The 24,266-nt window shown below is 38.4% G+C and overlaps 2 protein-coding genes across 6 annotated transcripts in view; one reads left to right on the forward strand and one right to left on the reverse strand.

Moving 5' to 3' along the window:
- Positions 1 to 9,499, forward strand: part of SCYL3 (SCY1 like pseudokinase 3) — a 44,659-nt gene extending 35,160 nt beyond the window's left edge. For all 3 annotated transcript variants that reach the window (XM_055419670.2, XM_055419669.2, XM_088845482.1), the window contains exons 11-14: positions 4,218 to 4,389; positions 6,702 to 6,860; positions 7,670 to 8,343; positions 8,797 to 9,499. In XM_055419670.2, coding sequence (XP_055275645.1) covers positions 4,218 to 4,389; positions 6,702 to 6,860; positions 7,670 to 8,343; positions 8,797 to 8,856 — 1,065 coding nt within the window. In that variant the 3' untranslated portion in view covers positions 8,857 to 9,499. The remainder of the gene's footprint in view (positions 1 to 4,217; positions 4,390 to 6,701; positions 6,861 to 7,669; positions 8,344 to 8,796) is intronic.
- Positions 8,460 to 24,266, reverse strand: part of FIRRM (FIGNL1 interacting regulator of recombination and mitosis) — a 53,051-nt gene continuing 37,244 nt past the window's right edge. The window contains exons 17-25 of one of the 3 annotated variants that reach the window (XM_055419666.2): positions 21,059 to 21,244; positions 19,167 to 19,289; positions 17,956 to 18,051; positions 15,991 to 16,104; positions 14,344 to 14,448; positions 13,649 to 13,729; positions 12,467 to 12,586; positions 9,644 to 9,833; positions 8,460 to 9,169 (exon numbers count right to left, since the gene is read on the reverse strand). In XM_055419666.2, coding sequence (XP_055275641.2) covers positions 9,645 to 9,833; positions 12,467 to 12,586; positions 13,649 to 13,729; positions 14,344 to 14,448; positions 15,991 to 16,104; positions 17,956 to 18,051; positions 19,167 to 19,289; positions 21,059 to 21,244 — 1,014 coding nt within the window. In that variant the 3' untranslated portion in view covers positions 8,460 to 9,169; position 9,644. Of the gene's footprint in view, positions 9,170 to 9,606; positions 9,834 to 12,466; positions 12,587 to 13,648; positions 13,730 to 14,343; positions 14,449 to 15,990; positions 16,105 to 17,955; positions 18,052 to 19,166; positions 19,290 to 21,058; positions 21,245 to 24,266 lie in introns of all 3 variants that reach the window. The other 2 variants (XM_055419665.2, XM_055419667.2) reach the window with 2 other exon arrangements.

The following is a 24,266-nucleotide window of genomic DNA, read 5'->3' on the forward strand; positions in this document are numbered from 1 at the left end:
TATGGACTGCTTGGATCTCCTTGCAGTCTAAGGGACTCTCAAGAGTCTTCTCCAATACCACAGTTCAAAAGCATCAATTCTTCAGTGCTCAGCTTTCTTTATAGTCCAACTCTCACATCCATACATGACCACTGGAAAAACCATAGCTTTGACTAGACAGACCTTGGTTGGCAAAGTAATGTCTCTGCTTTTTAATATGCCGTCTAGGTTGGTCATAGCTTTTCTTCCAAGGGACAAGCATCTTTTAATTTCATGGCTGTAGTCACAATCTGCAGTGTTTTTTGGATTCAACACAGTGACTTCGCATTCCCAAAAATAAAGTTTGACACTGTTTCCATTGTTTCCCCACCTATTTGCCATGAAGTGATGGGACCAGATGCCATGATCTTAGTTTTTTGAATGTTGAATTTTAAGCCAAGTTTTTCACTCTCCTCTTTCACTTTCATCAAGAGGTTCTTTAGTTTTTTACTTTCTGCCATAAGGATGAATGTCATCTGCATATCTGAGGTTATTGATATTTCTCCCGGCAATCTTGATTCCAGCTTGTGCTTCATCCAGCCCGGCATTTCACATGAAGTACTCTGCATATAAGTTAAATAAGCAGGGTGACAATATACAACCTTGACTGTACTCCTTTCCAGATTTGGAACCAGTCTGTTGTTTCATGTCCAGTTCTAATTGTTGCTTCCTGACCTGCATACAGATTTCTCAGGAGGCAGGTCAGGTGGTCTGGTGATCCCAGCTCTTGAAGAATTTTCCACAGTTTTTTGTGATCCACATAGTCAAAGGCTTTGGCATGGTCAATAAAGCAGAAGTAGATGTTTTTCTGGAAATCTCTTGCTTTTTCAATGATCCAACAGATGTTGGCAATTTGATCTCTGGTTCCTCTGCGTTTTCTAAAACCAGCTTGAACATCTGGAAGTTCACGGTTCACATATTGTTGAAGCCTGGCTTGGAGAATTTTGAGCATTACTTTGCTAGTGTGTGAGATGAGTGCAATTGTGCAACTACTGCACAATTACCTTTCTTTGGGATTGGAATGAAAACTGACCTTTGCCAGTCCTGTGGCCACTACTGAGTTTCCCAAATTTGCTGGCATATTGAGTGCAGCACTTTCACAGCATCACCTTTTAGGATTTGAAATAGCTCAATTGGAATTCCATCGCCTTCACTAGTTTTGTTCATAGTGATGCTTCCTAAGGCCTACTTGACTTCTCATTCCAGGATATCTGGCTCTAGGTGAGCAATCACACCATCATGGTTGTTTGGGTTACAAAGATCTTTTTTGTATAGTTCTGTGTATTCTTGTCGCCTCTTAATATCTTTGGCTTCTGTTAGGTCCATAACTTTCAGTCCTTTATTGTGCCCATCTTTGTTCCCTTGGTATCATTAATTTTCTTGAAGAAGGGATTTTGGCCTGTAATTTTTTTGTGGTGTCCTTCTCTGATTTTAGTGTCAGGGTAATGTCGACTTTTAAAAGAGTTTTAAAGAAGAAGAAGTTGTTTCCCTCCTCTTCTGTTTTTTTGGAAGAATTTGAGAAGAATTGGTATTCATTCTTCAAATGTTTGGTAGACTTCACCAGAGCAGCTATCTGTCCTAGACTTCTTGGTGGGTAGGTTTTTGGTTACTGATTCAGTCTCCTTCCTTGACCTGTCCAGATTTTCTACTTTTTTATGATTCAGTCTTGATAGGTTGTATGTTTCTAGGACTTTATCCATTTCTTCTAGTTTGTCAAATTTATTGGTACCTTAATTGTTCATAGTAGGGCTTCCCAGGTGGCTGGCTCAGTGGTAGGGAATCCGCCTGACAATGTACAAGATGTGGGTTTGATCCCTAGATCAGGAAGATCCCCTAGAGAAGGGAATGGCAACCCACTTCAGTATCTTGCCTGGGAAATCCCATGGCCAATAGAGCCTGGTGGGTTACAGTTCATGAGGTTGCAAAAGAATTGGACATGACTTAGGGACTAAACAGCCACCACAGTTGTTCATAGTAATCTCTTATGACCCTTTGTGTGGTACCGTTGTAATGTTTCCTTTCATTTATGATTTTGAGTCCTCTCTCAGTGAGTCTTGCTAAAGATTTGCCAATTTTGTCTTTTGAATAAATCAGCTCTTCAGCTCAGTTGTGTCTGACTCTCTGCGACCCCATGAACCACAGCAGGCCAGGCCTCCCTGTCCATCACCAACTCCCGGAGTCCACCCAAACCTGTGTCCATTGAGTCGGTGATGTCATCCAACCATCTTATCCTCTGTTGTCCCTTTCTCCTCCTGCCCTCAATCTTTCCCAGCATCAGGGTTTTTTCAAATGAGTCAGGTCTCCGCATCAGGTGGCCAAAGTATTGGAGTTTCAGCTTCAACATCAGTCCCTGCAATGAACACCCAGGACTGATCTCCTTTAGAATGGACTGGTTGGATCTCCTTGCAGTCTAAGGGACTCTCAAGAGTTTGCTCCAGCACCACAGTTCAAAAGCATCAATTCTTCAGCGCTCAGCTTTATCATCCAACTCTCACATGCATACATGACTACTGAAATCAGCTCTTAGTTTCACTGAATTTCTATTTTTTCTATTGCATTTATTTCTACTCTGTTATTTCCTTCCTTCTACTGACTTTGAGCTTTCTTTTTCTAGCTTCTTGAGATGTAGAATTACTTGTGTGGTATTTTTATTTCTTCAGGTAGGCATTAGTATGAATGTTACCCTTAGAACTGCTTTTGCTGCATCCCATCGATGCATGCATAGATGGTATGCTTTATTTCCATTTTCATTTATCTCAAGATATTTTTGATTTCTCCTTTGACTCATTGGTTGTTCAGTGGCATACTGTTTAATCTCCCCGTATTTGAATTTTCCAGTTTTCTTCTTATAATTGATTTCTAATTTCACTCTTAGGGTCAGAAAAGATACTTGATTGATTTCAGTCTTCTTAAATTTATCAAGATTTGTTTTGTCACATGACATACGACCCGTCTTGGAGACTGTTCCATTTGCCCTAGAGAGGAATGTGTGTTCTGTTCCTTTAGGATGAAATGTTCTTTGTATATCTAAATCCATCTATGTGTCATTTAAGGCCAACATTTTCTTACTACTTTCTGTCTGGATGATCTATCCATTGATGTAAATGGGATATTAAAGTCCCATACTGTTAATGTATTGCTCTTTTTCTCTCTTTAGGGTCTGTTAATATTAGCTTTAGGGACTTCCATGTAGCTCAGACAGTAAAGAATCTGCCTGCAATGCAGGAGACCTGTGTTCAATCCCTGGGTCAGGAAAATCCTCTGGAAAAGGGCATGGCAACCCACTCTAGTATTCTTGCCTGGAGAATCCCATGGACAGAGGAGCTTCGCGCGCTACAGTCCATGGGGTCGTAACGTCAGACACAACTGAGCAACTGACAACCAGTATTTGCTTTAATTTAGGTGCTCCTGTGTTTGGTGCATAAGTATTTATAAATGTTATAAATGTTGGATTTATGTATCATTATATCATGCCTTCTTTTATTACTGTTCGTTTTAAAGTTTATTTTGTCTTGTCTGATTTAAGTATAGCTTCCCTAGATTTCTTTTGGTTTTCATTTGCATGGAACATCTGTTTCTGGTCCTTCACTTTCAATCTATGTATGTCCTTACATGAGAAGTCTCTTATGGCGTCATACAGATGAGTCTTTTTTTTTTCTTTTAATCCAGTCAGCAACTCTGTCGTTTGGTTGGAGTATTCAGATTCGCCAAGAATTTGGGGAACTACAACCTTATCACTCTGAATGCATCCATCTCATCTGAGCTCAGATGCTAAGCAGGGTCAGGCCTAGTTAGTAGTTGAATGGAAAACCACCTGGGAATACTTGGTGCTGTAGACTTAAGCTGAGCCCTTGGGAGGACTCTGTGGTGGTGGCTTGGAGGCAAGAGCCGACAGGCATCATGATCTAAAAACTTTTATAGCAACTTAACAGAGTAATCTTATTTCTAATCCATTTCTCATGTATTTATTTGACTTTGTTTTTATTGTATCTTCAAAAAAGTATCAGGGTGTGCTGGATTGGGAAGGGAAAATATTGGTCCTTGACCACAAATAGCTACTGACCTAGAACACATCTAAGAAATGAAGTTCACTTGAACAAACAGTCTGATTGCAGCCCAACTACTTGTGGGGGTTGGGGGGAAAAGGAGAAGAGACAGGCAATATGGTTGTGTACACTTACTACCCAGTTTACTCCTAGGTTTTACTGGGCCTGCGTGATACCAGCGACTCCATCGTGGCCATTACTCTTCACAGCCTAGCAGTGTTAGTCTCGCTACTTGGACCAGAGGTGGTTGTGGGAGGAGAGAGAACCAAGATCTTCAAACGCACTGCCCCAAGCTTTACTAAAACTGTGGACCTTTCCCCAGAAGGTAAGAGTGATTAAAAGGTCCAGTGTTATTGTTTTATTAGATTTTAAACATTATACAAGTAACACAGATAGATTATATTCAAATGATACAGAGAATTAAAAGGAAAAAGTTTACTTCCCTTTTTTGGGGCATCTAAGGTAACCAATTTTAAGGTTTAATGGGAATTCTTTCATCCTTTTTGTAAGCCCACAAAGACACAAATTATTTTAACACATACATAGGATTTAAAAAAATATATACTATGCACAATTCCACAACTTGATTTTTTTCATGTAACAACTTATCAGGGAACTGTCTCCAGGTCAATACATAACTACCTAATAATTTGTTTTATTGACAGCTGCCTAATATTTCACTGACTATAATTCATTCAGTGATCTCCCTCCCTGTTGATGGCTGCTGCACTCCTTTCTGAATTTCTTACTGAGTCAAAGACTATACAGAATATTTAACATCTTAATAGTGTCAGTTTCTAAAAAGGCTGTAGCAGCTCTTAGTGACACCAAATGTTTTAAGTTCTTTTGATTTTGATGGCCTGTTAGATGACAAGCTGTTGATTTTTAGGTACTTAAATCGAGAAAAAAATCCTTAATTCTGATGTTCCCATTGAAATATTAACTGGGAAGTAGCAGTAATTTCTGGTCTTTATAGGCTATAAAAGTCAAAAATAAGAATTTTATATTGACAGCACCATTGCTTCTTTGCTCCTTTGTATAACCCTGAAGGATGATGGCCATGTTAGGAAGCTCTGAACCTCTGATTCGGTTGTCAATGATAGTGAGTAGAGAGCATGGAAACGGTTATTAGTAAAAAAGGAACTGCCAGACTTTTCTCTAATTTTGCTGTCAAGAGAAATTTTAAAGCAACACTGACTTCCTCGAATTTTGAGGAGTCAGTGTTTCCTTGGCACACTGAGTCAGCGTCAGTGCAACTCAGGAGCTTGAAGAGGGTGATGTAGAAACTGTCACCTCCTCGTTAGCCATGAAACATCCACACCAAACTGAGTGAGGTCTATTGTTACCAGTTTTTCTTTTAGCAGAGCACACAAAGAGCAGATGAAGGGTTTGTATTTCATACTAGAGGAATTTCTGGCCAGAGGAGAGGATATGCATAGTTTTGAGATAAGGTTTAGGAGTCAGTCTCTAGGGACAGCTTTACATGTTGAATTAACAAAAGTCCCCACTTCCAACAACTTTATTTATTGGATGGGGTTTTCTGGTTCTAGATATTTTATATACTCTCCATTTGGATCACTCTGTAATCTGAATAGAAAACAGAAAAGGGCACCAAAGCATCAATAGCATATAAGTTTTTATTAAAATAGATTTTCCTGAAAACTTTAATCCCACTGAGTTGCCATGTTAGACACTCCATCCAGGATGGCTGGGACCCTGGTGGCAGCTTGTATTCCCGACTTATGGTAAAGAGAGGCCCTTGTCCTATAGGACAGAGGGGCTGCTGGGAGAGGGGTGTGTATAAAGGAGGTACTCTTAGATTTTTTTTTCCTTCTGTTCTTATAGTTTACCTGCATGATCAGACTTAAGAATGAAGGCTGATACTAAGGTTTATGAAAAATGTACCTGAGGGAAATAAGTCTGCATGAACAAGAGTTAGGGAAGACAATGTAGAGAAGGGGACAATTTGTAAGAAAAATTAGTAGGTTTCAGCAGGGAGGATGGTGGGCTTGCAAAGATCAGACTGGGGTGAGGAGGGGCGGTGCGGCCTGTGATGACTCAGCCCAGGCCACCCCCTCATTTTCCTAAGGCAGACGAAGTGGTCGAAAATTTTGCTAGGATCCTTTTGACCAGTACTCATTCTTAAGTATGAACTTTATAAAAGGTGCTAAAGACAACATTTTCTTAAAACATTTTTCTTTTTCCAGTTGGGAGTTAAATGTCCATAATATAAAATTTACTATTTTAAACATGTTAAAGTGTACAGTTTTGTGGTATTAAGTACATTCATATCCGTGTGCCTGTACTCTTTATTCTTAAAAGGGAAGTCGAATCAAGTACAGTTTTAAATCACCACTGAGATGTTTTTAAAGGATGTTAACTTTTATAACTAGGTATCCTAAAGGTTTTCTCTCTATTCCAAATGCTTACCTAATGCTTGAATCCTTTGTTTACCACCATGTGGACACTTCCATAGTAGGTATGACTCTCCAAATATTTGGAGATGTGCTCTCCCAGCAGGTTATCTTTTATCTGTTAAATATACCCCCTCCTCGTAACTGTTGCTCACCTAACTTGTGATAGGAAAAGAAGCAATTTACTACTCTTTCATTTTTTGGAGTTTTAATTCATCTTCAGATTCTCCTGTGCACGTCACCTGCAGCCAGCGCAGTCAGAGCTTGCCAATCTTGAAGAGCCCCTCCCCTGGCATATTCCCTAAATGTTTTTCTGACAACATGCCCATCAACAGCAAGAAGCACATACCGCAAGATTACTACAGTACTTTTCTACAGACAGGTAGATTTATTAAATTTATATAGCTGTTCCACTGCTTGGTGAACGTTTTCCTGAGTAATTCAAATTCTGAAACTAAAGGGCACTTTGAGACTATTGAGACTTAATTCTCTTATTATTTACAATTATGTAGTCAGCTTGGGTGCATCTTTTTTCCCTGGACTATAGGGTAAATACTTGTTTCTTCTGCATAACTGGTGGAGACATTGCTTGAATTCTTTTTTGCACCAGATACTTCACTTTGGGGACTTTCCCCAAATTATATCAAAGTATGATAGTTCTGGAAGATGTTATCAGGTGTACCATGAAAGAAGAGTTCTGTGTTAAATAAGTTTGTGGAATTAAGCACAGTCAGACCATACTACAAAGGACTTCATGACTTGACTTTGCTTATGAAAATCTATGTAAAATGAGGATATGTTAAAGTGAGGCAGCCTGCTTGAGCATACAATACTTTTTGAAGGTGTACATAATTAACATCTTGAGGGTATCAGTGCCTGGCTAGAACATTTTTGTTTTTGTTACAGATAAATAGTATGTTTGAGTATTTAGTCAAGGATTAGGTGCTCCAGTTAATTGTTGCTTGGTATGTGCCCATCAAATCACATTTGTTTACCTTTTATCATAACTTAAATATCTGTTTAACTTGTATCTCTGGTTTAAGTTCTGCTGGGCTATCTCATAGTTCAGTGCACATGGGTTATTTCAGGAATTTGGACTATACATTTCTTCAGTGTTAACTTTCTCCTAAATATATTGCATGTCTTAACCAACATTTTATGAGAATAACTTTTGTACATATCCCCCCACAGGCAATCAATTTTCTCAGCCTATCAGATTTCCCATCAATGGCATCTCTGATACGAAACTTACCTCAGGAGACAGTGAAAATTTCCCATTAAGTTCTAAAAAGTCTGAGGAGTGGCCTGACTGGAGTGAGCCTGAGGAGCCTGAGAACAAAACTGTCAACATAGAGGTTTGTCCTGCAGATCCTCACACAGTGGCCCAGTCCCCGCTCACTAACCTGAATGCAGAGGAGGAGCCTTGGGATGACTTTGAACCTGGCAGCTTAGATACCGAAGTAAATCTGGAAGGTGGAATGATGGCCACAAGACCTGCTACCCCAGGGGAGCAAAATGCCACTCCTGCTTTGCCTTCAAAATCGAGCCTACCCCAAAAGACCAGTCTTGCACAAAGCAGGGATGACCCAGACCAAACCAAGCCACCGAAAGTGTTGTCACAAGAAAGGCGCCTTAAAGTTCCATCAGAACTGGGTTTAGGAGAGGAGTTTACCATTCAGGTAAAAAAGAAGCCAGTGAAAGACCCAGAGTTGGACTGGTTTGCTGATATGATCCCAGAAATTAAACCTTCAGCTGCTATTCTTATTTTGCCTGAACTGAGGACAGAAACAGTGGTTCCCAACAAGGATAATGTCTCATCAGTGATGCACTTTTCCTCAAAATTTGCTGCAGCAGAAATTACTGAGGTGAGGATCATTAAATTGTGTTATTAGTTTACGTATTTCCCTCACAGGCAGCAGTTATATTGTCCCATTTATAAACAACAACAACAAAAAAACACTCTTTCCCAGTGAGATAAGACTGATGTCCACAACTGGTTTATTAACGTGATCAGAAAATGAACAAAATCAATTCCTGTCAATGGCATCTTTTTTTCTTCCACAGGAAAATGTATTAATAGAAGCGCTTGGGCTAAGTGTTAAATAGTCCTTATGAAAGTTATTTTTTAATGCTGTGATTTTTAGTAGTGGAACGAAAGTGACCCTACTTTTCACATTTCTGTTATAGTAAATTATGTATGAAGAAATGTATTCTGGCGTCGAAAGACACATGTTGGGCCCCTTTTAAATTCCCAATCTTTCAAATCTGAATGTGACTTGTTTCAGCAGGTTGCCCTTGTCTGCTCTCTTTCGTTGCAGGGAGAGTCTGCAGGCTGGGGGGAAGATGGTGATCTGAACTGGGACGATAACAGCTGGTGACAGTGGCTGCAAGTCACTTTCCAGGAAAAAGGATTTCTTTAAAACAAACAAAAATATCAAACTAATACCTCAGAAGCAGGCACTGCAGATGAGAAAGCCCCAAAGCATCCTGTTTTTCTCATGTCAGGAGCTCTTTATCCAGTCTGCCAATGGAAGTGAGAGGAGACCTGGCTTGCTGGCGGAGAGCCCTGGGCAGTGCAGAGGTTCACAGCCCTTCTCAGAGGAAGAGCCTGTACGTCTGACGGAGGCCAGTTTCTGTGAAGAGCAAGTGGCTGTGGAAAGGTGGAACTTATTGCTTTCTTCCAGAGCAATTCTGGAAGTAAAGAAAATAAATACAAAAATTCAAGCTGATTAGCTTAATTCTGTGCCATTTCTTTGTCAGAAGAGTAAACTCTATTATGGAATACAACTTACTGAAAAACTTTTAGCTATAAAGTATATAAATGATTTTAAATTGCTAAGGTTTCCTTAGGCAGCTTATTTATTTGTTACAGAGGTACTATCTGAGTGAGTGGCCCTGTGGAGACCTGGGAAGTTACCGACTGTTCCACTTGTATTACCTTGTACCAAAGTCCTTAATGAGAAATATCCCCCACAATCCTGCTCGCTAAATGTCCATAAATAAAGACTTATTTTCACTAGATTCAACTGCAGAAAAGTTTTATGTTTTAGACCATGTACAGATATGTCAATATTTTTACTTACAAAATATACTATAGGGTAACAAAAAAAATCATTCAACTCATTTACCTAGTTGACAAAATGGTCTAGTCCACTAACTCTTCACCTTAGAGTATCTGACGTTTTAGCTTATCAATCCTTTCTTGAAGTGTCTCCATTTCCATAAGGAGCCAGTCTGGAGGAAGAGACTTCTGGAGTAATAACTCGATCGCCTCCAAGGCTGCTACTGCTGCTTGCAGTGTTGACCGGTACTCATCTTCTGAGGGGCGCTCGTGACGGGCTCTTTTCACACAAGGCTGGCAAATGAGAAAAACATGTAATGCCATGATCCCCGTTCCAAATATAACTTTCCTTTTGGACTAAAGCTTACAAGGGACAAATTCTAAAATTGTAAAGTTTTATACAAAAATCTTATTCTAGTCTTTGACTCACAAGGGCAGGAGACCCCTACCCCTGCATTCATCTGGAGAGACATGAAGGCAGTGTTGATTTGCAACAGGGATTCAGGGTGCTACCACAACTGACGCTCAGGGTCCGAAGAAACGAAGAGGTGCTGCTTTGTCCAGTGAGTTCAGGTGAGTGTTGTTTAGCCATATAATCTGTCCTTACAAAAAAGCCCCAAGTATGAATTTTTTAAAATGCCCTTTTCTTTTTAATGCTAAGTTTATAATGATGCTTTCACTGCACCAAAAGTAGGACAAAGGGTTAGAGCCATACAGTTTTTAAAATCATTGTCTTCCTAAAGATGGTCGTACTATATAAATTCTTTGGGGCTATTTACTCTACTGATACAGTTAACTTTGTAGATTTAAGGCATAAAAGTTAACATGTCTTGAAAACCAATTATTAGGTTTTTAAGAGTTATACAAAAAAGATCTTCACGACCAAGATAATCACGATGGTGTGGTCACTCACCTAGAGCCAGACATCTTGGAATGTGAAGTCAAGTGGGCCTTAGAAAGCATCACTACAAACAAAGCTAGTGGAGGTGATGGAATTCCAGTTGAGCTATTTCAAATCCTGAAAGATGATGCTGTGAAAGTGCTGCACTCAGTATGAAAAACTCAGCAGTTGCCACGGGACTGGAAAAGGTCAGTCTTCATTCCAATCCCAAAGAAAGGCAATGCCAAAGAATGCTCAAACTACCGCACAATTGTACTCATCTCACACGCTAGTAAAGTCATGCTCAAAATTCTCCAAGCCAGGCTTCATCAATACGTGAACCATGAACTTCCAAATGTTCAAGCTGGATTTAGAAAAGGCAGAGGCACCAGAGATCAAATTGCCAACATCTGCTGGATCATGGAGAAAGCAAGAGAGCTCCAGAAAAACATCTATTTCTGCTTCATTGACTATGCCAAAGCCTTTGACTGTGTGGATCCCAATAAACTGGAAAATCCTGAAAGAAATGGGAATACCAGACCACCTGACCTGCCTCTTGAGAAACCTATATGCAGGTCAGGAAGCAACAGTTAGAACTGGACATGGAACAACAGACTGGTTCCAAATAGGAAAAGGAATACGTCAAGGCTGTATATTGTCACCCTGCTTATTTAACTTATATGCAGAGTACATCATGAGGAATGCTGGGCTGGAAGAAGCACAAGCTGAAATCAAGATTGCCGGGAGAAATATCAATAACCTCAGATATGCAGATGACAACACCCTTATGGCAGAAAGTGAAGAGGAACTCAAAAGCCTCTTGATGAAAGAGGAGAGTGAAAAGGTTGGCTTGAAGCTCAACATTCAGAAAACAAAGATCATGGCATCTGGTCCCATCACTTCATGGCATATAGATGGGGAAACAGTGGAAACAGTGTCAGACTTTATTTTCTTGGGCTCCTAAATCACTGCAGATGCTGATTGCAGCCATGAAATTAAAAGACGCTTACTCCTTGGAAGGAAAGTTATGACCAACCTAGATAGCATATGAAAAAGCAGAAACATTACTTTGCCAACAAAGGTCCGTCTAGTCAAAGCTATGGTTTTCCAGTGGTCATGCATGGATGTGAGAGTTGGACTGTGAGAAAGCTGATCGCCGAAGAATTGATGCTTTTGAATTGTGGTGTTGGAGAAGACTCTTGAGAGTCCCGTGGACTGCAAGGAGATCCAACCAGTCTATTCTAAAGGAGATCAGTCCTGGGTGTTCATTGGAAGAACTGATGCTAAAGCTGAAACTCCAATATTTTGGCCACCTCATGCGATGAGTTGACTCACTGGAAAAGACTCTGATGCTGGGAGGGATTGGGGGCAGGAGGAGAAGGGGACGACAGAGAATGAGATGGCTGGATGGCATCACCAACTCGATGGACATGAGTTTGAGTGAACTCTGGGAGTTGGTGATGGGCAGGGAGCCCTGGTGTGCTGTGATTCATGGGGTAGCAAAGAGTCGGACACGACTGAGCGACTGAGCTGAACTGAACTTATATTTACCATTATGGATTGCCATATATTCCAAATATACTATTAGTGTTCAAACAATTTTGAATATCCTTAGAAACGTCAGATTTCTGCCTTTTCATAGATGTAATTTCTGGACTGTGATGAATGAGGTAAAGGATCAAACTAAACATTTTGATGTTTAAGAAGGTATGTGAAGTAGTTTTCTTCTGTGGTTCAGAAACTACTGCATTTGTAGCATCACTGGTACAAAGACATAACTTTTCCAAAGGTTACTGCAAATAATTTAATATTAAAAGTATATTCAGTATGATGTTTAAAACTTTTTTTGGAGTTCTACCTCTGTCCTGTGTGTTGTTAGCTTTCCAGAAAGAAGAAATGTGATTTTTAAAAAAGCAGCTACTATAAAACAATTTCACATGTCTATTCTGTATGAGGCAAAGAACCACGCTAGTTTCTGTTCTACTTTTATAAGTAATAAAGCAAATTTTTTATTAAAGCTTGATCCACACTGAAGAGCCGTCCATACCTGTAAAGATGACATCTTTGTTTCCTCTTGAGTAACTTTAGCAAAAGGCTCCCAGAAAGTACCTTTTTCCTGTTTGATACGTTCCACTCTTGCAGCTGTAGTTTCATCTACAAACCCTGTCTGCCAGAGATCATGAAGAACCAAGTAAATACCAACATTAGCACTCTCAACTCGATATCAAAATGGTGTGATACTCAGAAAGTGAAAAGACCTGTGTGTATTAAGTGCCAAATGTTTAACTACCAGGCTCAGCTTGTGAACTAGGCAAATTCTGGAAGTAAGTTGGACTTGTCTGTAAAATTATCCTCAGTGTGATACTGGGTAAAAATATTTTACAGTGTACCCCTTCCCTACAGAAAAAAAAATGATCATCTGCTAGCCTTTACTTAATAGGGTGAGAAATTTTTAAAAGAAACATGTACACACACTTGCTTACATCCAGCTTATATGTGAGGTGAGGTGATGTCGCTCAGTCGTGTCCGACTCTTTGCGACCCCGTGGACTGGAGCCTACCAGGCTTCTCCGTCCATGGGATTCTCCAGGCAAGAATACTGGAGTGGGTTACCATTTCCTTCTCCAGGGGATCTTCCCGACCTAGGGATCGAACCCGGGTCTCCCGCATTGGAGGCAGACGCTTTAACCTCTGAGCCACCAGGGAAGCTATAGCTTATATGTAATATATGCATATATATTAAAAAGAGACATAGCCCACTTCAGTGAGATATTAAGAAAATTAAGTACTTAAGCATAATTCACTTTATCCTAGTATTCTAAATTTGTGGTTTAACTGTTCTATTAGTGCTTCAGTTAACCTTTAACTTACATCCTACCACTGTCCCCATGTAAGTTTCAAAGCTCACACAAATATGGGAGCCACTATTTGGAAAAGCCCTGATTGGATTATGGTGGTGAATATGACCCTCTTGGGCCTACAATTCCACATGTGAGTCTAATGATGGTGAGTTACTGGTGAGGGATCCACATTCTTCATCTCTGGGCCTGGATGATCAATGCTGCAGTATCCCAGACTACAGCCAGAGTGACCCAAGTGTTTCACTTCTGACCTGCAGTGAGGTCCCAACTGCTTAATAAGCTAACAGGATATTCAACCTGGCAATAATTTTTTTAAAAGTAACATAACAAAATATGTTCTGCTACTTAGATGCTATATAAATAAAATACCTTCTCCAAAAAAGATACAACTTTTTTCTTTATTTCTTCAGAACTGAGACATTGTGGAACTATCTCTTCATGAGTTGTTCCCTATTAAAAGATTGATAAAACTAATTTCAGTACATTTTAATAACCTGCAAAAAGAAATACACAAGTTTTAAGAGCTACTTTAATTAAAAATGCAACTTTATAAGAAAAATCGCTCGAAAGATAAGCAGCTCATAGTTATTTGAGGGTGCACAAGTATTAGGTTGTGAGCGGTAACGATTTCTGCTCAGTCATGCCAACATTTTTGGGTCCCATTATGATGAAGGGCAGGACTGTACAATGGTGGGTAAGACTAAAAGCAGCCGAGGGCAGGGTCGCCTTCTCTACAGAGCTGAGCTAACAGGTCTATGTTCATCAACTTAGCTCCCATGAAATGTGGAGATGAAATACATTATCATTCAACCCCAAATAGCATCTGAATTAGGACACCTAGTCTGAATGCCTGTTCTGATCATTACTACTGAGGACCTTAGGAAAATCACTTCCCTTCTCTGGCCTTCATTTTTAGATCCTATAAAATAGAAGGCTAGTAATATCTCCAGAAATTTTATGGCTAAGATACAAAAAAGCAGCTCTATACAGGTTTTTGGAATATTTTGCAATATCAGAAAATGTTTTAGCGGTCATTGTGATAGACTGGTCTTCTAATTAATTACCTCAGCAAACTGAGTAAATGCCTCCAAGGAATGTTGTTCTAGTAGCCAGTTCCTGTCAGCTAGCAGTGAAGTAAAAACAGAAGACAGGCTGGGAAGAATTCTGTCCTACAAAGAAAACCAAACCTTATTAGAGGAGAACCTCAGCAGAGTACAATTCTTTATCAGTTTTCCATAATTCTGTCCCAGGAAACACAATAAAACGTTAAATTGTGTCCCTCCTTTGTTCAAAGCCCCACTGCCTTTGTGTTAGCTCTCCTATCCGATGTGCTTCCCGCTGGGGGGTGTTCGCTTTCCATTTCCCCTGTTCTGGAGATGCCTCCCCTGTTCTGGTGAGGACTCCAGTGACCAAGTCTAATTTCAGACTCTACTCCCGCACAAACATTCTTTCTTCCCCTTCTCTTGCTTTATTTCTCTCCATAGTACTCATCACCAATTTAGTCCTTTTCATATGTCCCCATACTTTAGTAGTCTGTTGCTTCTCAACAGGCTGAGGATATTTATGAGTTTGATTTACTGAATACTGAATCCCCAGGGGTTAAAACAGCACCTGACATACAGCAAGAACTTAACTTTTTCTTGAATGAATAAATGAATCAATATCACATGGGTTAAATGCCTCTCATATGCTGATGAATTCCCCCAAATTTCTTTAGATCTTAACTTCACTCTGGGAATGTGTAAGGTAATTTCTGCTTTTATTAAACATTTGTTCCATAGGTTCTGGGCCCATAAGGGCCCATGGCTATGCACTGATGAAGCAGAATTTCAGAATACATTTACATTCATTTTATGCTAAAAAGATAGCTCAAATGCAAGTATCTTTGAATATTCTATCCAGAGAGTTGAAGCTGGCAAGTCTACACTTACCTTAAGAAACACAACTTTACGTGATGAAAACCAACAGTATGGTATTGTCTACCTTTGAACAAGAGAGCCCTTTACAAACTAACCAGTTCAAGTTTTGGTTTCAAGGTTTTAATTATTTAACATGTACTGAGAAAACATTCATCATATTTTTGCCCCACTTACATAAAAAGTTCTCAACACTGAAATCTTCATAGTATGACCTGGAAGTAGGGGGAAAATGTCAACTGTCTAGAATTGTCTTGACCACAGTAATAAGGAAGGAAAAACTCAATTTAGGAGCAAGACTTCTTTTTGCTGTGAAGTATGTCTTAAGATTCAGTAGACGTGCATCACCAGGCCTGTACAGTTTTATAAATAAATATTTGTCAACTATATATACTTCACAAAATTTTCAAAAATATCTTCTAAAAAAAACAAATAGGCTCCCTTTAATGGATATAGAAACCAAGAGAATAACTGATAAATCACCCAATTTCCTCACTATACATTGTTCCCTAGAAGACATATTTTCCTTCCTCAGGAACTTTGTATGCTAGAACCCAACTATCATAAATCTTACTGTAGCCAGTTCTATAAATTATTTGTACATCAACATATATTTTTCTAAAAGTAAATGACTTGAGTTTTATTAAGACAGTCACCCTCTCTTCACAAAGTAGTTTTTCTCCAATTTTCATTTGTCAGCAATCCACAGAATTCCAGAAATTAAAGCCTGAAAATCCCTCAGTAATTATTAGAGATTTTGTTAACATGGGAACAGTAGGATTAAGAGAGTATTACCTGGATAGTTTGAGGTATAAGAAGTTTTCCCAGAGAAGAGAGAAAATCCAGAAATGCCAATCGAACATGGTCAGGAGGCTCTAATTTAAGCAGTGAGGTCTGCAAAGTTATGACCTGAAGGTGCAAAGACCAAAGAATAGTTACAAGCAGTTATAAAACAAGTGCTTTGTAGAGACACGACTAAGATTTTGATGGGTATGCAGGACGGGAAACCAAACCAAACCCAGGACAGTCAAAGATTCTACAAAACCTGCACTTCACAGGTGGGATCGGAATAGAACAATAAAATCACCCATTCAGTACTGCCACAGTATTAGTCTTATCAACCACTGAAATAAAAAATTAAAAATTTATGTTTCTGAAAAACAATATGCCAGTATTCTTCCTTTACATCTTTAAAAATTATTTTATATTTTAAATTCTAGAGGGAGAAGTTCATTCTTTAAACATGGATTGGCCAACTTGCGTAAAGGGCCAGATGGTAACTATTTTAGGCTTGTTCCTTGTTGCATGCATATAAACAAACCTTTGAAAATGTAAAAAATCTTCCTTAGTGCTTATGCTGAAAACAGGAGAGCAGAACCTAGTCAGGAGGCCATAGTTTGCCTGGTGTAAAGGACACTGAGATAGTCTTCCATGGAAGCAATGTCTCAATGAATAATTTACTTACGTTGAAATTTTAAAATGTTAGTTATTTGGATTCTTTAAAGGTAGGTACAATTACATCAAAACTATCAGTATTTTTCAAAAAAGATTAGAATCTTCAGAATCAACATATTTGAGTCAATTATTTTACTATATTCTCTGTAAATACATATATAGTAACTAAAATATACCTAATTAGTAAACATTTTTTAATGCTAAGTTCTTCATGTACACAACCAAAACCAGAGCTACTAAAAACAAGGTGTTGCTAGTCTCACTCTCTGCAATATGCTATAACTTCCTAAAAAGGAAGGACTAGCTTTGGGGTCACACAGAGTCGGACACGACTGAAGTGACTTAGCAGCAGCAGCAGCAGCTTTACCTCTGGAGAAGGCAATGGCAAGCCACTCCAGTACTCTTGCCTAGAAAATCCCATGGATGGAGCAGCCTGGTAGGCTGCAGTCCGTGGGGTCGCTAAGGGTCGGACACGACTGAGCGACTTCACTTTCACTTTTCACTTTCACACACTGGAGAAGTAAATGGCAACCCACTCCAGTGTTCTTGCCTGGAGAATCCCAGGGACGGGGGAGTCTGGTGGGCTTCCGTCTATGGGGTCACACAGAGTCAGACACAACTAAAGTGACTTAGCAGCAGCAGCTTTACCTCAGAATAGTTTTTATTTCTTAAGTGACAGTAAGCTTAAACCAACTGAATTAGAGGATCAGGTCTGTCTAGTATGAATTCATTCCAAATCCTCAAATCACTTCAGGTAAGATGAAGGCCTTCTCCCCTTTCCCTCTCTCCATCACTTAGAACCATCCAAAGCGAGGCAACACCACAAGGATCCCCCAGTGGCCCTGGTTCTGCCAGGTCCAGCCATGCAAGCTAGGGACCAGAGAAAAAATTCAGTAGTGCTCCTCATTTTATTTCTTCAAAGAAAATGAGGATTATCCTCAAGTCCATGTTGGTTTCATTCCATGGCTTCCCTATTGGCTTAGATAGTAAAGAATCTACCTGCAATGCAGGAGACTAAGGTATGATCCCTGGGTTGGAAGATCCCCTAGAGAAGGAATAGCAACCCACTCCAGTGTTCCTGGCCTAGAGAATCCCATGGACAGAGGAGACTGGTGGCCTACAGTCCATGGGGTCCCAAAGAATTGGCTTCTGGCATACCTTTGAAAATGCTATAAAGGCAGGGTTCCCAGGTGAACTGACTCCTAACCTCAGAGATTCGTAAGCAGTTACCAGCAACAACAAAACAGGTCTGACTATTCAGTATCAAAGAGATAACAGAATAGATAGCTTGCTCACTATTCTTACCTGACTTATCAGCTGAGGATCTAGAGCTTGAATGAAAAATCCCAGCAGTGGAAGTAAAAGGCTGAGTGTCTGTTGAACATAAGGTTGACCTATTACCTTAAATAAGAAGCACAAAATAACTTTGGTGAAAATTTTCCATTACATAAGACTAGCAACATTCACATTTATTATATTCCAGGAAATATGCTAAGCACTTTATTACTTCACTTATTCCTTATAACTCTATGAAGCAGGTATTATTACCCTCACTTTACTACTAAGAAAAAGGGTCTGTACAGAGGTTAAATAATTTCCTCTAGACAGTTAGGAAAAAGTATAGCCATGTTCTAAACCCAGATTTAATTCAGATGGGCATCTCATTATTTTTATCTGTCACAGAAAAAGCTTGCTTATTCCTTAGTCTTCTTAAAATTCCATTTCTCCTCTCCAGAACTCTTGTTTCTATTAAGATATTATAAGCTTTATCACCAGGAAAGATCCTCAGTGAATATTTATTGAATGATTTAATGAGGATCAGGGGAAAGCACTTACTGAAGCTAAAATGCTGCAACAGTGAAATCTAACCATATACATAAACTTTAATGATAAAATATCATCTGCAAAATCATTTCTATTATTTCACAAATGTGAATGTTGCCTTCAACTTTCACTGACTGGACACCCAGAGGCTAGTATTTCAACTTATCAATGTCATAGTTAGATATTTAGCTAAAAATGATTTTTAAATTACAATGATCTGTGGGACACATATCATTCTAATTCTAGCCTGATTTTGGCTTTTCTGGAGAAGAGGAATACAAGTTAGGCATATCCATTTACTTGCCCCTTCTATTATTAAGCCAGACCACTCTCCCACTGATCAAAAGATTTTATAAAAGAATTCCAGAATCACAGAAACAGGCCAAAGTAAACAAAGAAAGAAGAAAAAACAGTAGGAGAAGAAATTAAAAAAAAATAGGGTCCAACTGGTCTTGAAAATAGTAGCTAGACTGTCACTGTCATTTCACTAGTTTCTAGTTTTAGTAATAGAATTCTATCACACTTAAATAGAACTGGTTGAAAGAGTAAAAGTAGGTATTTTTAAGTTCTAATCACAAGTGCTAGCAAGAACCTAAAGAAATTACATATATTTTCCTCTGTATGGAAATTTCATTCTTTTTTTCAATATTTTATTTGTTCTTCAGCGAAATGATTACAGTTGCTTTCCTTACCAGTTGAACATTTAAAAGAATTGAAAGCTGATTTCCAACTTCCTTAATTGCAGTTTGCTGCCCCATATCCAGAGCTTCACCAGAAGAATTACACACAGCAAGCAGAGCAGAGAGCACTGTGTTCTAAAGGCGAGAGACAGGGAAAGGACCTGAGTGTAGATATCAGTCTAAAGGAGCTGGAACCCAATTACCTGCAGGTTTTGAGTTACTTATAACTCTTCATAAAAACACTAGAAGTGTATATCTAAGACCGAAAGCCATCTTTTCAGCGATGTCTTAATGTATTATGTTGGCCAAATAAGATCTAAGATGTTATAGAAACACTCAAATTTTTGGCCAACCAATATATTTTGTTAAAACTACTTTTCCTTATACACAGAAACATTTGCTTCATTTTTCTAAATTTTTTTTCCCTTTTAGGTTGAAATTTAACAAAATGGAAACTGCATCATATTTTAATAAATAGATTTGATATGGTCAAGCTAATTCATACTATTTATCAACTAAATTTTTTTCACATTATGTACTTAGTGACCTTTTAAAGTTTACTAAATTATTATTGCTCTTGTTGTATAATTAATCTTTAAAATTTTTAGCAACACTTCATTCAATAAACAAATACAGTACCTAAGTACACTATTTAGAATTTAAAACAAAAGATAATTTTTCCTGGATTCACTCTTAATATATAAAATCTCTGTCTCTCTAACTGGCCAGGAATGGGGTTGGTTGGCGTGTTGGTAACAATCAGTAATTTTGCCCTTCATCCATTATACTTCAACAACCACACTTAATTTTATGTAATCACCACACAGCTTTTAACTTATGATTTACTTATTTCCTTTTACAATAAACATTAAATAACTTGCTGATCTAGTTTTGGTCATAGAGCAAGAATCTGTTGAATTTTCGAAAGTAGGTGTTTTTATTTTATCTAATACAAAAGTTTTTGTCTTTACTATAGAAATTTGTGCATAATGAATACAAAACCTGAACAATCTCACCATCTCCTAACTAGGTATTTAATAGGTTTCCTAAAATAAAGGCACATAGAAATATTTCCTTTCAATATATGTAAATGTTTTAAATTATCTTGACGATTAAGGTCAAATGCCACTATGCAATAGAGTATCAGAACATTTACAGTCAGTTTAGAAATACAAGTCTCAAGAAAACCCTGAACTCAATTTAAAATTGCAAATAAGCCCTCACCCCTTTGAATGCTCTGTGCCCATCCTTGCTTGATTTGTCTCTTATCACAAACTGATATATAATATGTATATAAGTTTTACATATATATATATGTTACTTCTTTGTCCACAGCTAAAGGATGTAAGTCCATGAGAGCAGGAATTTTTGTTGGTTTTGTTCTTTGATATATTTTTATCTCCAATGCCTAAACATAGCTTGGCATATACAGCACTCAAAATATGCTAAATGAATGAATCAAAGAATGTGCAAATAAACCCCAAACAACATGTACTATATTCAGTTTTTAAAATTGTATTTTGACTTATAGATCAACTTCTTTTTTATTATTTTAAGAGGGAGCATTCTAAATAGAAAGGTATATAAAGACTCAGAAGAGATTTGCATAAAATGAGGGTTGTACAAAAAGAAGAATCTTCTCTACCAAATCTAGAAATATGTCAGCAAATATACTACAAATAAACTATTTTGCAATATGTTTCCTGTTGTTCCACTCTCCCCTCTCATATTTACATCAATCAAGATAATAGCACATTTCTCACAGACTCTTACAGTGTAGAAATATGAAACTCCTGCTAGATTCTGAGGGCACAAACTGTGTCTTTTTAACAACACATCCCCAGTAACTAAAGCAGCTTCATAAACAGCTAAAGAATGAATCAAGGCCAGCATAACGCACTTACCAGAGACTCAAGTTCTTCCAGCGTGCGGTTACTGCCTAGCCACTTCCTACACCATGCAATACCAGCTCTGCTGACCTCAAGTGCACTTTGTTTCCTAATCTCAACAGGTAATGCCTGAAAGGAAATATACTGCCACAGAAGCAAATTTTCTGTTTCTTTTGGGGGAAATTTCTGGATAAACTCCACCTGAAATTGTTAAAAAAAAAAAAAAAAGAGTAACATAAGATAGTCTAGTGAACTGATACACCAAAGCTAAGTATTAGCTTCCATATTTAATATTTTTTTTAAAGTTCTTCGGATTTCCCCTGGTGGGCCAATGGTTAAGTCTCTGATTCCGCGCTTCCAGTGCAGGGGGTGTAGGTTGGATCCCTGGTAGGAAAACTAAGATCCCACATGTTGTGTGGGTGGTATGACAAAAACTAACAGTTCTTAACTGCATAACAGTATCACAAGATACCAGATCAATGCAGCCTAAATGAACATGCATTTTAGTTGTTATTTTGGTTTTTGCATTTGTTTCCAATTGAAAAACACAGGTTAGGTAGAACACTATATAAATGCATTAAGAAATGTTAAATAATGTATTTCATTATTAGTCATATCAGCTATTTTAAATGCTTCTACCCAATAAGTCTATTTTTTTCCTAAGAATCTGTGTACTCAACAACTTGTACAGCTAAATCAAAAGTAATATTCCAAAATACGCCAACAAGATTGATTTAGCCAACCTTTGTAGCTTACTACTTAGCTACCACAGAGAAGCAAAGGTTGTTTTCCCATGGGCTAGCCAGCTCTGCTCTACTTTAGACAACATATGAAACTCATTCGCAAGTGTTCAGAACAGTATGGTTGACAAAATGATTCTACCACTGAAATAATTCAAAGTGTTTGCCAGGTTAACAGAAAAACAGTACTGTTTTAAAATGCCATGTTAATGGACTAGATAAAAATGGCAAACAGTTATTTTAAGAAAAGAGCTAAACTTAAGTCAGTTTCTGGTGGAAAAACTGCAAAAGCAATGGTGTACTTAATTACTAATTAAGGTATACTCTAGGAATTAGATGTAATTTTTTAAGAAGAATAATTCAATTTACAAATATCCAAAATCTAATTGATGAATGAAAAATTTCTTACATCAAAAATGAGAAAAGAAAAAAACACACCACTATATTAAATCTGACAGAGAAACTCTTCTACATTATATGTCATATTTATATTTGCATTTTATTTGTTTGGAGAAAATACTTAGCTGTCAAAACAAGGGAGAAATTACACAGCTATCTTCTGGAACAGCTGATAAAGCCAGAAAAAAGGATCCCTTCATGAGTTATGCATTTATTACAACAGGCAGCTTTACTCATGAAACCAAACTGCTTCAGGAAAGCCAAGAGAATTGTGCCAACTAACATCAATTCAAACAAGATCTTTATAATAAAGTCCAGTGAGTAAATGAGTTCCCTTTCCAAAACAGAACTATAAATAATAACACCCTGGACAACATAGGTAGGTGTTGCCAAGATCTGTTACATACAAAGACTGATTTATTTATTTACTATTCTGGGTTTGAAAACCTTGGCTTCAACACAGTTTTCAAGATTTAAAACTGCTAGTGCTGACAGTTCACAAGGAGTGAAATAGAAGGGGATCTAATGTGTAGAGCACGCGACTTCCCTCCTTAACATGGAGAGAAAAATACACCAGTGGGCTTAAAATGCAAATATATAAAGTGATCTTTCCTTTACATGAAAATGGTAGCACAGCTGCCAGTGTGCTTCAACCAGACATACTATATCCTTTCCCCTCAGGTAACCTCAGGAAATAAAAGTGTATTTCCTAGGGTAAAAGGAGTAAGGAGGCAGAGGCAACATCCCACAGAGGAGGCCCCTGAAGCAACTGCATGAAAACCAGCTAAAAACAATACGGGAGCCATGGAAAGAGCACAGACTTGGGAGCAAGACAGATCTTATCTGAATCCTAAATCAGTCATTTATTATGTGTGAGCTTGGAGAAGATCTTTAATTATCCTGAGTTATTGAATCTTAATCTGTAAAACGGATATGATAACATATCATCTATCCCACAAGGCTGAGGTAAGGATTAAAAGAATTAAGATGCCTATTACAAAACCTGGTCCATAGTATAGTCTGAAAAAATACAGGTTTCCCTGCTGTTTCCTTTAAGATGTGGATCATGTCTTAAGAGAAAAGGAAAAAGAGCTGACATGACATGACCGACTCTGTGTGACCCCATAGACGGAAGCCCACCAGGCTCCCCCGTCCCTGGGATTCTCCAGGCAAGAACACTGGAGTGGGTTGCCATTTCCTTCTCCAATGTGTGAAAGTGAAAAGTGAAAGTGAAGTCGCTCAGTCGTGTCCGACCCTTAGCAACCCCACAGACTGCAGCCTACCAGGCTCCTCCATCCATGGGATTTTCTAGGCAAGAGTACTGGAGTGGCTTGCCTAAATGCTCACTTGATGCATATATACACTCTATATCTCCTTGAGTCTCACAACTGCCATCTAAGTAATAATATTTCAATTTTAGGATTAACTAACTCTCCCAAGGACTCTCAGAACAGGAATTCAAATTCAGGTTTCTCCCTTAATTTTAAGTGTTATACAGTAACTTGAACAGAGCAGGAAAAATCAGTATTTGATAAATGAAGGAAATGAAGGAAAATGTTGCAAGTAACCCCTCATTTATCCATAACTTCATATCTGATAGTTGCAATTATTTGGAAATTTCAGAATAAACTGAGAAGTATGTAAGAGATCTCTAAACATACACTAGAGTTTGTTATAACAAACCTTCTAGAACTCACTTGGGGCTAATTCATTCTGAGTTGTATTATCCTAAGAGTTAAAATTTCTCAACTCTGGGAAAAGAATTTTATTCCTGTAAAGTGAGAAAATGGAGGATCTCTTCCAAATCCCACTTCTTCAGGAAGAGCCTGCCAGTTAAACAGGGCTTCTAGGAAGAACCATATACCAGGAACCAAGAGTACAACCTTTAACAGGGGAGTGGAAGGTATTAAAATTGCCTTTGGAGCAGACAACTCTTCAGGAGTTTTAGAGGCATGAACAGCTACTCTAACATGTTTTTCTGGAGGGCTGAGGTGGGCCTGCTGTGAAGGCAGACACCTAAGGAAGAGGGCCAGAAGGTCAGTGTGGCTCCTCGCTGCCCTGCCATCCTCTCTTGGCAGGAAAGC

The sequence above is a fragment of the Moschus berezovskii genome, chromosome 17 (genome assembly GCF_049115385.1).
Source record: "Moschus berezovskii isolate FMDL1 chromosome 17, NW_MosBer_1.0, whole genome shotgun sequence".
Taxonomy (NCBI): Eukaryota; Metazoa; Chordata; class Mammalia; order Artiodactyla; family Moschidae; genus Moschus; species Moschus berezovskii.